Source organism: Dreissena polymorpha, chromosome 4 (genome assembly GCF_020536995.1).
Source record: "Dreissena polymorpha isolate Duluth1 chromosome 4, UMN_Dpol_1.0, whole genome shotgun sequence".
Lineage (NCBI taxonomy): Eukaryota > Metazoa > Mollusca > Bivalvia > Myida > Dreissenidae > Dreissena > Dreissena polymorpha.
This window is the reverse complement of record NC_068358.1, coordinates 140123826-140136428: the sequence shown is the minus strand read 5'-3', so window position 1 is coordinate 140136428 and position 12603 is coordinate 140123826. Positions and strand designations below refer to the sequence as shown.

The 12603-nt window shown below is 37.3% G+C and overlaps 1 protein-coding gene across 41 annotated transcripts in view; it reads right to left on the bottom strand.

The window, feature by feature from the left end:
- The window catches only part of LOC127876940 (myo-inositol 2-dehydrogenase-like), a 103067-nt gene that overhangs the window by 28125 nt on the left and 62339 nt on the right, over nt 1–12603 (bottom strand). For 21 of the 41 annotated variants that reach the window (XM_052422481.1, XM_052422495.1, XM_052422491.1 and 18 more), the window contains 2 exons: nt 7308–7472; nt 4525–4710 (listed from right to left, as the gene is read on the bottom strand). The exons of 18 other annotated variants lie outside the window; for them this stretch is intronic. In XM_052422481.1, the coding sequence (XP_052278441.1) occupies nt 4525–4710; nt 7308–7472 (351 nt within the window). The remainder of the gene's footprint in view (nt 1–4524; nt 4711–7307; nt 7473–12603) is intronic. 2 more of the 41 variants (XM_052422462.1, XM_052422498.1) reach the window with 1 other exon arrangement.

The following is a 12603-nucleotide window of genomic DNA, read 5'->3' as shown; positions in this document are numbered from 1 at the left end:
AATCATTTTACTATTTCTGGTCACCGTGACCTTGACCTTTGACCTTGTGACCTCAAAATCGATAGGGGTCATCTGCAAGTCATGATCAATCTACCTATGAAGTTTCATGATCCTAGGCGTATGCGTTCTTGAGTTATCATCCGAAAACCATTTTACTATTTCGGGTCACCGTGACCTTGACCTTTGACCTAGTGACCTCAAAATCAATAGGGGTCATCTGCGAGTCATGATCAATCTACCCATGAAGTTTCATGATCCTAGGCGTATGCGTTCTTGAGTAATCATCCAGAAACCATTTTACTATTTCGGGTCACCGTTACCTTGACCTTTGACCTAGTAACCTCAAAATCAATAGGGGTCATCTGCGAGTCATGATCAATGTACCCATGAAGTTTCATGATCCTAGGTGTATGCGTTCTTGAGTTATCATTCAAAAACCATTTTACTATTTCTGGTCACCGTGACCTTGACCTTTGACCTAGTGACCTCAAAATCAATAGGGGTCATCTGCGAGTCATGATCAATGTACCTATGAAGTTTCATGATCCTAGGCCCAAGCGTTCTTGAGTTATCGTCTGACAACCACCTGGTGGACGGACCGACAGACCGACCGACAGACCGACATGAGCAAAGCAATATACCCCCTCTTCTTCAAAGGGGGGCATAAAAATATTAAGAACTTTGAAAGTTATCGCAGGACCCAGCAAAGTGTGGTGGACGAACGGACGGGCGGACTAATGGACGGACTGACAGACGGAGCGCAAACCATAAGTCCCCTCCGGTGAAACCGGTAGGGGACAATAAATGAATGAAAATACTATTATGTTGGTATACGGACATTTTTCCCTTCGGACATTTGCCCCTTCATGAAATCAGGACTAAACGGACATTTGATCGTGACACTCAAATTCTCAAGGTGGACATTAGCCCTGCACTCAATTTCTCAAAGTGGTCATTTGCCCCTTTGGACAATTGTCCTCTATTGCATTATTATTGATAATAAGAATACTTAAACTAATTTATGTTACAGTTTTTTTACCATTAAAGAGGTGGTATGCAATTAATTAATTAATGAAGATATTGATCTAGAGCATCAAAGTTAAAGCATAATGGTAATTAATTATTACTGTTATAGTTGTAATGGTTGTGAAAATGTAAGATATTTATAAACTTGTGTTATCAAAATTGGTATGAAACAAGCATGTTCAGGTAAACATATTTGAAAAAGAACATTTATAAAAAAGGAAAATAAATGTACAAAAATAAATAATTCTAAAATTATTTTATGACAAAAATAACACAATTTTAACGACACAGTTGAGTTCTGTTTAAATTAAATTCATTTGAAAGTACAATTATCAAAAAGAATGAATCGCATGTATAAGCTATAAGCATATCATGAATGAACTCTCTTCAAACCACCATTGAATTCACAATTAAAGGCACTATAGAAATAGAGGGGCAAATGTCCGAAGAGGCAAATGTCCACCTTGAGAATTTGAGTGAAGGGGTGTATGAAAACAGAGGTTACGCCGTAACTCTTCTTATGCGATAATTGTCAAGTTCCTTTCGCAGTAACTTTAAATTATGCAATATCTGTGCCACGGAGTATAGAGACTCAACTCCTGGCGCGATCACCTTTTGGGGGCTTAGAAGACAACGCAACACACGCGTCTTGTATAATAAAATTCTTCACTTTATTGATTGACGCCAACATATATTAAATGAAGTGCAGAAGACGAAGATGTTAAGACCTTAAGACTCGAAGACGTTAAGACGGTTATCTGCAATTTAAAAAGTTACCTAAACATAACACAGCATTCAATCAGACGCATGCATTATATAAAATACATGATTTAACAAAAAGTCGTATGGGTCATGATACAAACAATATCTCGTGAATACATAATTGTACATTCATACAGATCACACTTATACATCAATCAATTAACATATAACATTATGTGTGGTTTTCCTGCCCTTTACCAAAAATCTAATCTTATTAAGATATCAAAAATTTACTGATAAAATGTTAGGAATACTATCAATAAGGAAAATTAATTCTCTCATAAAACTGACAATTATGAGGTAACACAAAATATTACTTACTGCATATTGCTATCTGTAGTCCCCAAAAATGATTAAAAGTTGTGCCAGACCCACTAGTTTCAGAGTCTACTAGCACATGAGTGACCAACCTACTTGTTTCAAGGTTCTAAGTACACTGAAGAGTTGGGCGACTTGAAATAGAAATTCAAATAATTATTATGCATGAGTTTTAGGCCTGACCAATCGAAGTTCAAGAATGGCCCCTAAACATCAGATCTACTTATAACTTTTGCCTTATATGGAGCATCCCTGCTCACCTTGGAATGCCCTGTGTCTGTTTATTCTAACAACAACAGTGACACTAGCAGAGGTTGCAGCTCGGAGAAACTGTCATTTTAATCAAAAATTATGGTCCTAGCAGATATGGGAAATGAACACAACACGCCCATTTATATGTCCACCCATGGCAGGTGGTTCCTGCAAGTCTTAGTCTCTCACATGGGGCAAATTTCCACCTTGATAATTTGGTCAAAGAGGCAAATGTCCGTTAAGTCCTGATTACATGAAGTGGAAAATGTCCGAAGGGGCAAATGTACTACATTCTGTTATGTTTCATCCATTTAGATTGCATTGTATTGACATTACAAAAGAAATTAACAAGAGCACCGCCTTGCGGGTGCAGACCGCTCATCTATTTTCTTTTTAAAGGTGAAGGGACTCTCATTTTCAATCACAAAGGAGGGAGGAGTGGAGTGAAGAGGGGTGTATAGTGTGGGGTTGTGGACATTTATTACATTATCTTCCAAAAAAGCGAAAAAAAAAAAAAAAAAAAAAAAAAATCGGGGGGGGGGGGGGGGGGGTATAGTGTGAGGGTGTGGTGATAATTTGTGAGATGATCTTAAAAAAAAAAAAAAAAAAAAAAAATCAAAAAAAAAAATTTGGGGGGGGGGGTGGGGGGGGGTGGGGTGGGGGTATAGTGTGAGGGTGTGGTGGTCATTTGTGAGATGATCTTATAAAAAAAAAAAAAAAAAAAAAAAAAAAATTAGGGGGGGGGGAGGGGGGGGAGGGGGGGGAGGGCACGGGGGATGGTTTGGGTGAAGTCTATTGTGGTATGTCAGGTAAGAGTAGTTTCATCAAAGTATCAATCAAATCTAATCATAAATAAAGAAGTTATGGCAATTTTAGCAAAATTTAATAATTTGACCTTGAGAGTCAAGGTCATTCAAAGGTCAAAGTAAAATTCAAGTTGCCAGGTACAGTAACCTCATGATAGCATGTAAGTATTTGAAGTTTGAAAGCAATAGCCTTGATACTTCGAGTGGATCGAAACACAAAATTTAACCATATATTAAAAGTTACTAAGTCAAAAAAGGGCCATAATTCCGTAACAATGACAACCAGAGTTATGCAACTTGTCCTTTTACTGTACCCTTATGATAGTTTGTGAGTGTTCCAAGTATGAAAGCAATATCTATGATACTTTAGGGGTAAAGTGACCAAAACATAAATCTTAACAAAATTTTCAATTTTCTAAGTATAAAGGGCCCATAATTCCGTCCAAATGCCAGTCAGAGTTACATAACTTTGCCTGCACCGTCCCCTTATGATAGTTCATAAATCTTGCAAGTATGAAAGCAATAGCTTTGATACTGTAGGAATAAAGTGGACCTAAACACAAAACTTAATCAAATTTTCAATTTTCTAAGTATAAAAAGGGCACATAATTCTGTCAAAATGCCAGTCAGAGTTACATTACTTTGCCTGCACAGTCCCCTTATGATAGTTAGTAAGTGTTGCAAGTATGAAAGCAATAGCTTTGATGCTTAAGGAATAAAATGGACCTAAACACAAAACTTAACCAAAATTGTCAATTTTCTAAGTATAAAAAGGGCACATAATTCTGTCAAAATGCATGCCAGAGTTATCTAACTTTGCCTGCCCAGTCCCCTCATGATAGTAAGTAAGTGTACCAAGTTTGAATGCAATAGCATTGATACTTACTGAGAAAAGTGGAACTAAACGCAAAACTTAACCAAAATTTGCAATTTTTTAAGTATAAAAAGGGCACATAATTCTGTCAAAATGCACGCCAGAGTTATCTAACTTTGCCTGCCTAGTCCCCTCATGATAGTAAGTAAGTGTACCAAGTTTGAATGCAATAGCATTGATACTTTCTGAGAAAAGTGGACCTAAACGCAAAACTTAACCGGACGCCGACGCCAACGCCAACGCCAACGCCAACGCCGACGCCGACGCCAAGGTGATGACAATAGCTCATAATTTTTTTTCAAAAAATAGATGAGCTAAAAATGTGGCTTAAAAAGTAATAAGATATGGTAAGTAAATTCTATCACACAGACATAAATGATTAAATAATTTGTTTCTCTACATACCTTATCACTGCTCTGTACATACCTTATCTCCGCTCAACATACCTTATCACCGCTCAACATACCTTATCCATGCTCAACATACCTTATCACCACTATGAAAGTGACTGAGGTGACCAAACGAGGAGACCCTCTCACATTTCCTGCCAGACATCCAGTAGCAGATGAGGTCTACATCATGACAACACTTGGCCAGCAGTGAGAACGAACTGTAACTCTCCTTGTGCCAATTACCGCGCACAAAGGAGTGGGCAAAATGCCAGAAACCCACCTGCAATTGCAGGACAACCATACAATTCTTAAAAGTCATAGATTATAAATTATGACACTTATTTTGAAACGTCCAAGTTTGGCTGACTTGTTTTCTGGACATGATTTAGTTCCCAAAACTCTTTCTTTGTATTCCTGAATATGATTACTCTTGTATAACGTTTTATCCTCCAAATTTTCTGTACAATTTAAGAAATAAATTTATTAAATCCATCATTTATGCATGTATATATTTTTTGAGCAAAACATAAATATTGTAGTTGCATATTTTGTAATTTGTAAAGACATTTTTGTCGAACTTATTGTTTATATTCAATTTAATAACCATCTGTATTGAATAGTTGAACAAAACTTTTTATAACAAGTGCATATTTTGTTATTTGTGAAAAATCACACACAATAAATTATTTTAAATATGTGATAAACTGTATGCGATAAAGTTTATATTTAGCTTATAGAAATTGTATTAACGTTTTTTATTTCAGTAATTTCTCCAGCTACATTTAAGTTAAGCGTAACCTGCCTTCACAGAAGTTTCTCACTGTAGTCTTTAATTTTAAATCATTACAAAGATTTTAAAAGAATACCGAAACCAGTGTCTTACAAAACAAGAGCTGTCAGAGGACAGCGTGCTCGACTATTCGAGTGCTTGACAGTATAACGTAAGCCATCATGGGGAAATTGTTCATATTCAGTAATTTATTAGAAGATCTTCAAAAATAAAAAAAGGGAAAAAAAATTTAGGGGGGGGGGGGGGGGGGGGGGGTAGGGGGGGGGTAGGGGGGTGAGAGGGGTGTATAATGTGGGGTGTGGTAATTTATTAATGATGTTTAAAAAAAAACAAGATGTGTTTGTGAAACACAATGTCCCCCTATATGATGTTTGACATTGTAGGATGACCTTGACCTTGTGAAGGATGACCTTGACCTTGACCTTTCACCACTCAAAATGTGCAGCTCCATGAGATACACATGCATGCCAAATATCAAGTTGCTATCTTCAATATTGCAAAAGTATTCATAAAATAAGCGATTTGGGCCACATATATTTGACCTCTGACCTTGAAGGATGACCTTGACCTTGACCTTTCACCACTCAAAATGAGCAGCTCCATGAGATGCACATGCATGCCAAATATCAAGTTTCTATCTTCAATATTGCAAAAGTATTCATAAAATGAGCGATTTTGGTCACATATAATTGACCTCTGACCTTGAAGGATGACCTTGACCTTGACCTTTCACCACTCAAAATGTGCAGCTCCATGAGATACACATGCATGCCAAATATCAAGTTGCTATCTTCAATATTGCAAAAGTATTTATAAAATGAGCGATTTTGGCCACATATATTTGACCTCTGACCTTGAAGGATGACCTTGACCTTGACCTTTCACCACTCAAAATGTGCAGCTTCATGAGATACACATGCATGCCAAATATGAAGTTGCTATCTTCAATATAGCAAAAGTTATTGCAAAATGTTAAAGTTGGCGCAAACAGACAGACAGACCAACAGACCAACAGACAGACAGGGCAAAAACAATATGTCCCCCACTACTATAGTGGGGGACATAATAAAAATGGGGGGGGTGGGGGGGGTAGGGGGGGGTGGGGGGTGAGAGGGGGGTATAATTTGGTGTGTGGTAATTTATTAGATAATGTTTAAGGAAACAAAATGGGTGGGGGGGAGGTTGAGGGGGGGGGGGGGGGGTGAGGGATTCTGGGTAGGGGCGTGGGGTATTGCTTGGGTGGAATCCATTGTGGTATTCAGGTAAGTGTTGTTTTGTCAAAGTAATTATAAACTGTGATCATAAATAAAGAACTTATGGCAATTTAAGCAAAATGTTCAATTATCTAAGTGTACAAGGGGCCATAATTGTGTCAAAATGCTTGATACAGTGGTCTGCTCTTGTTTATAGGTTGGGGTCATGTTGGTAAACAAGTATGCAACATATAAAAGCAATATGTCAAAGGATATAGGAAATATTTGGGGTAGAACGCAAACTTTAACATAGATTTATCAATAATATTCATATTTTAAGTATAAAAGGGGAAATAATTATAACTAAATGCTTGATAGAGTTGTCTGCTCTTGTTTATAAGTTGGGGTCATGATGGTTAACAAGTACATATGCAAAATATGAAAGCAATTTGTAAAGGGACATTGAAAATAGTTGGGGTAGTACGCAAACTTTAACATTTGCTGCATAATGTAAGTGGAAAAGGGGCCATAATTATGACAAAATGCTTGATAGAGTTGTCTGCTCTTGTTTATAGGTTGGGGTGATGTTGGTAAACAAGTATGCAAAATATGAAAGCAATATGTCAAGGCACAATGAAAATATTTGGGGTAGTACGAAAACTTTCATATTTTTTGCACGCTTACGCTAATGCAGACGCTAACGCCGACGCCGGGGTGAGTAGGATAGCTCCACTATATATATTTTATATATAACAGTCAAGCTAAAAATAGTCTTCCAGTAAATCAACAAGAATGATTTAGAGACTATAGCATTGAACATCTCAATTCAGGAGAATACTGTAACCTACAAAGCATTTTCTCAATGGATTGTCCATTTAAACATGCAGTACATACTGGCTCAGTATGGTTGATGTTGACCACATCTCCAATGGCCCCGCTGTCTATGATTTCCTTCACTTTCTTTACCCAGGGGATGTACCGGAGCACATGACATACAGACAGTATCACATTGTTCTCTTTGCATGTAGCCACAATCTCTCTACAGTCTGCCTCTGTTACCTGCAAAATAGAGGTAATGAAACTCCACAGGTATACATTGTTTGAAGGTAAATTCTTACTTTTTCTGCTGGTATTCTATTTCATTACAAAGGCAAGCGACAATTGCAATAATAACAAGAGATTGCCAAGCAATATGGTCCCCTACCGGTGAAACTCCACCATTGTCAGTATATATATTTATTTTTTTATTTGTTGCCATAGCAACCAGAATTTTTGATGTAGGAACAAAATTAAATGATGTGCATAATCTCTATATTGCCATCTATCCATGTTTCAAGTTTCATGAAAAAATATGAAGAACTTTTAAAGTTATCGCAGGATCCAGAAAAGTGTGACAGACTGACAGACGGAGTGCAAACCATAAGTCCCCTCCAGTTTCACCAGTAGGGGACAATAATACCCATCCTGTTTAGTCTTCAATAAAATCTTTTATCATTCTTAACATAAAATGTGACCAATTAGAATTCTTGTTTCATTTAAAGCTTCCATTTCCATCAGTTAAATACATTTTGTACTTGCATATATGCTACAATTTTCTGGCAAAAATCAGCACATTTTTTTAGCTCACCTGAGCACAACGTGCTCATGGTTAGCTTTTGTGATCGTTTTTTGTCCGTCGTCCGTCGTCAACATTTTGCCTTGTGAACACTCTAGAGGCAACATTTATTGTCTGATCTTCATGAAATTTGATCAGAACATGTGTCCCATTGATACCTCGACTGAGTTTGAAACTGGGTCATGCTGGGTCAAAAACTAGGTCACTAGGTCCAAAAAAGAAAAACCTTGTGGACACTGTAGAAGTCACATTTGATGCCCAATCTTCATGTAAATTTGTCAAAATGTTTGTCTAAATGATATGTTGGTTGAGTTCAAAAATGGTTACAGTCCGTTGAAAAACATGGCCGTCAGGGGGCATGGCAGTATTCCTTATATGGCTATAGAGAAACCTTGTGAACACTCTAGAAGTCACAATTTTGCCCAATCATCATGAAACTTGGTCAAAACATTGGTTTCATTGATATCTCAGACGAGTTTGAAAATGGTCCAGATCGGTGAAAAAACATGGCCGACAGGGGGCGGGGCAGTTTTCCTTATATGGCTTTTGTAAAACCTTGTTTACAATCTAGAGGCCACATTTATTGTCCAACCTTCATGAAATTTGGTTGGAAGATTGGTCTCAATTATATCTTGGATGATTTCGAAAATGGTTATGTTTGCTTGAAAATTATGGCTGCCAATGGGCGGGGCATTTTTCCTTATATGGCTATATATGGCTTTAGTAAAACCTTGTTAACACTCTAGAGGCCACATTTATTGTCCAATCTTCATGAAATTTGGTCAGAAGATTGGTCTCAATGATATCTTGAATGAGTTCCAAAATGGTTACGTTTGCTTTAAAAACATGGCTGCCAAGGGGCGGGGCATTTTTCCTTATATAGCTATATATGGCTATTGTAAAATCTTGTTAACACTCTAGAGGTCACATTTATTGTCCAATCTCCATGAAACTTGGTCAGAAGATTCACCCCAATAATATCTTGGACGAGTTAAAAATTGATGCTGGTTGGTTGAAAAACATGGCTGCCAGGGGGCGGGGCTTTTTCCTAATATGGCTATTGTAAAACCTTGTTAACACTCTAGAGGCCACATTTATTTTCCGATCTTCATGAAACTTGGTCAGAAGATTTGTCCTAATGATATCTTGGATGAGTTCGAAAATGGTTCTGGTTGGTGGAAAAACATGGCCACCAGGGGGCGGGGCATTTTTCCTAATATGGCTATATATCATGCTTTAGTAAAACCTTGTTAACACTCTAGAGGCCACATTTATTGTTCGATCATCATGAAACTCGGTCAGATGATTTGTCCCAATTATATCTTGGATGAGTTCGAAAATGGTTCTGGTTGGTGGAAAAACATGGCCGCAAAGGGGGCGTGGCATTTTTCCTTATATAGCTATAGTTAAACCTTGTTAAAACTCTAGAAGCCATATTTGTTGTACGATAATCATGAAACTTTGTCACAAGATTTGTCCCAATGATATTTTGGATAAGTTCGAAAGTGGTTCCAGTTGCTTGAAAAACATGGCCACCAGTGGGCGGGGCATTTTTCCTTATATGGGCATATGAATCTTCATGAAACTGTGTCAGTATATTTGTTTAAATGATATCTTGGATGTGTATGAAAATGGTTCTGGTCCAGAGCTACATATAAGCTGCGTATAAATACGCAATCAAAAATAGGTGGATAGGCAATTTTTTCAAAATCTGTGCGTACCGGTATGCAAAACAAATCGCCGATACCCAATTTGAGCCGCCTTCTATGCGTAATGAAAAATCCCGTTTTGTTTTGGCCGTTTTGACTCGAGTCTTTATTGACAAGCGCTTGTTTTATCTGGTAACGTATTAACCAATCGTTTAGATGATAACACATGCGAGTCAAACATTTTTTGTTTGGCGTCTCGAGGCAGACGAAAAGTTCCGCAAAAAAAATAAAAATAAACATATAGATTCCTTTGTCGTGGTAAATAAATCTAAAACAATTGCAAAGGGCATGGTTAATGACATTATTAACTCCATGTTTTGTTCCATGGACATCTGCGGTAGTATTTTAGATGAACTTGTTGATGGGGTGCACAGAGGGCTGGACCGGTGTTGGGATAGTATAATAAAGTGTGTATAGACCGAAAATGCAAACAAATTTTTTTTTTTTATTTAATTAAAGCAACAAGGGTTTCAACTAAAAAAATTATTTTCTGACAGCCATCAATCAGATATGTTTAAGCTCTCCAAAATAAGATTTTCAGTGCCTTGTGCTAAAAGTTGTTATTGTTTATTGATAGAGCTTTGTCTTAGCTACGTCTTAATGCCAAAGTGGTTTATTTGTATTATTTTTTTGGCAATGCAACGGGACTCTGATCGATGGCTGTCAGAAAATAAAACAAGAGCACCGCCTTGCGGGTGCAGACCGCTCATCTATTTTCTTTTTAAAGGTGAAGGGACTCTCATTTTCAATCACAAAGGAGGGAGGGGTGGAGTGAAGAGGGGTGTATAGTGTGGAGGTGTGGACATTTATTACATTATTTTCCAAAAATGCGAAAAAAAATGCAAAAAAAAAAAAAACATGGGGCGGGGATTCTTGGGTGCGATGGTTGGACGGTATTTCAAACATAAAATAATAAAATTAAATATTTGTGTTCTTTAACCGTTTAAAAAAAAATTAAATTTGGGGGCGGGGGGGGGGGGGGGGGGGTATAGTGTGAGGGTGTGGTGGTCATTTGGGGGGGGGGGTATTCGGGTGGGGGGAGGGGGGGGGGTGGGTTGGGATTCTTGGGTGCGATGGTTGGACGGTATTTCAAACATAAAATAATAAAAATAAATATTTGTGTTTTTTTACCGTTTCAAAAAAAAAAATTGGGGGGTGGGGGGGGGGGTATAGTGTGAGGGTGTGGTGGTCATTTGTGAGATGATTTAAAAAAAAAATAATAATAATAGGGGGGGGGGATTCGGGGTGGGGGGAGGGGGGGAGGGCACGGGGGATGGTTTGGGTGGAGTCTATTGTGGTATGTCAGGTAAGAGTAGTTTTGTCAAAGTATCAATCAAACCTAATCATAAATAAAGAAGTTATGGCAATTTTAGCAAAATTTCATAATTTGACCTTGAGAGTCAAGGTCATTCAAAGGTCGAGGTAAAATTCAACTTGCCAGGTATAGTAACCTCATGATAGCATGAAAGTATTTGAAGTTTGAAAGCAATAGCCTTGATAGTTAAGAAGTAAAGTGGATCGAAACACAAAATTTAACCATATATTCAAAGTTACTAAGTCAAAAAAGGGCCATAATTCCGTAAAAATGACAACCAGAGTTATGCAACTTGTCCTTTTACTGTACCCTTATGATAGTTTGCGAGTGTTCCAAGTATGAAAGCAATATCTATGATACTTTAGGGGTAAAGTTGACAAAACACAAAACTTAACCAAATTTTCAATTTTCTAAGTATAAAGGGCCCATAATTCCATCCAAATGCCAGTCAGAGTTACATAACTTTGCCTGCACAGTCCCCTTATGATAGTTAATAAGTGTTGCAAGTATGAAAGTAATAGCTTTGATACTGTAGGAATAAAGTGGACCTAAACACAAAACTTAACCAAATTTTCAATTTTCTAAGTATAAAAAGGGCCCATAATTCTGTCAAAATGCCAGTCAGAGTTACATTACTTTGCCTGCACAGTCCCCTTATGATAGTTAGTAAGTGTTGCAAGTATGAAAGCAATAGCTTTGATACTTACGAAATAAAATGGACCTAAACACAAAACTTAACCAAAATTTTTAATTTTCTAAGTATAAAAAGGGCACATAATTATGTAAAAATGCACGCCAGAGTTATCTAACTTTGCCTGCCCAGTCCCCTCATGATAGTTAGTAAGCGTACCAAGTTTCAATGCAATAGCATTGATACTTTCTGAGAAAAGTGGACCTAAACGCAAAACTTAACCAAAATTTTCTATTTTCTAAGTATAAAAAGGGCACATAATTCTGTCAAATTGCACGCCAGAGTTATGTAACTTTGCCTGCCCAGTCCTCTCATGATAGTTAGTAAGTGTACCATGTTTGAATGCAATAGCATTGATACTTTCTGAGAAAAGTGGACCTAAACGCAAAACTTAACCGGACGACAACGCCGACGCCAAGGTGATGACAATAGCTCATAATTTTTTTTCAAAAAATAGATGAGCTAAAAATTGAGTTGAAACCCGTGTTAATATTATTATATTTAATTTTGGTTTTGGGCATTTTCGGTCAAAATACACTATATTATACTATTCAAACACCGTTCCAGCCCCCTATGATGGGGTGTGTTATGTTTCCAAAACGAAAGTACTGGCCCATATTGGAACAAAAACAAGTAGAAACGCATTCGATGAGTGGGTTGAGAAATTCCATTGTTGAATCTCTTAGCAGAAAGATGGAACAACCTACACTGCAATTGAATACATAACAGTGACTTTATGTAGGTACGGTTTTGAGAAGCTAAATTCATGTTTTATTGCAATTACCCAATTCACTTGTTTGTTTTGGTACAAATACCCAATTATTTTTTTTTAATAAGCGGGTATGATACTTTTGGATACC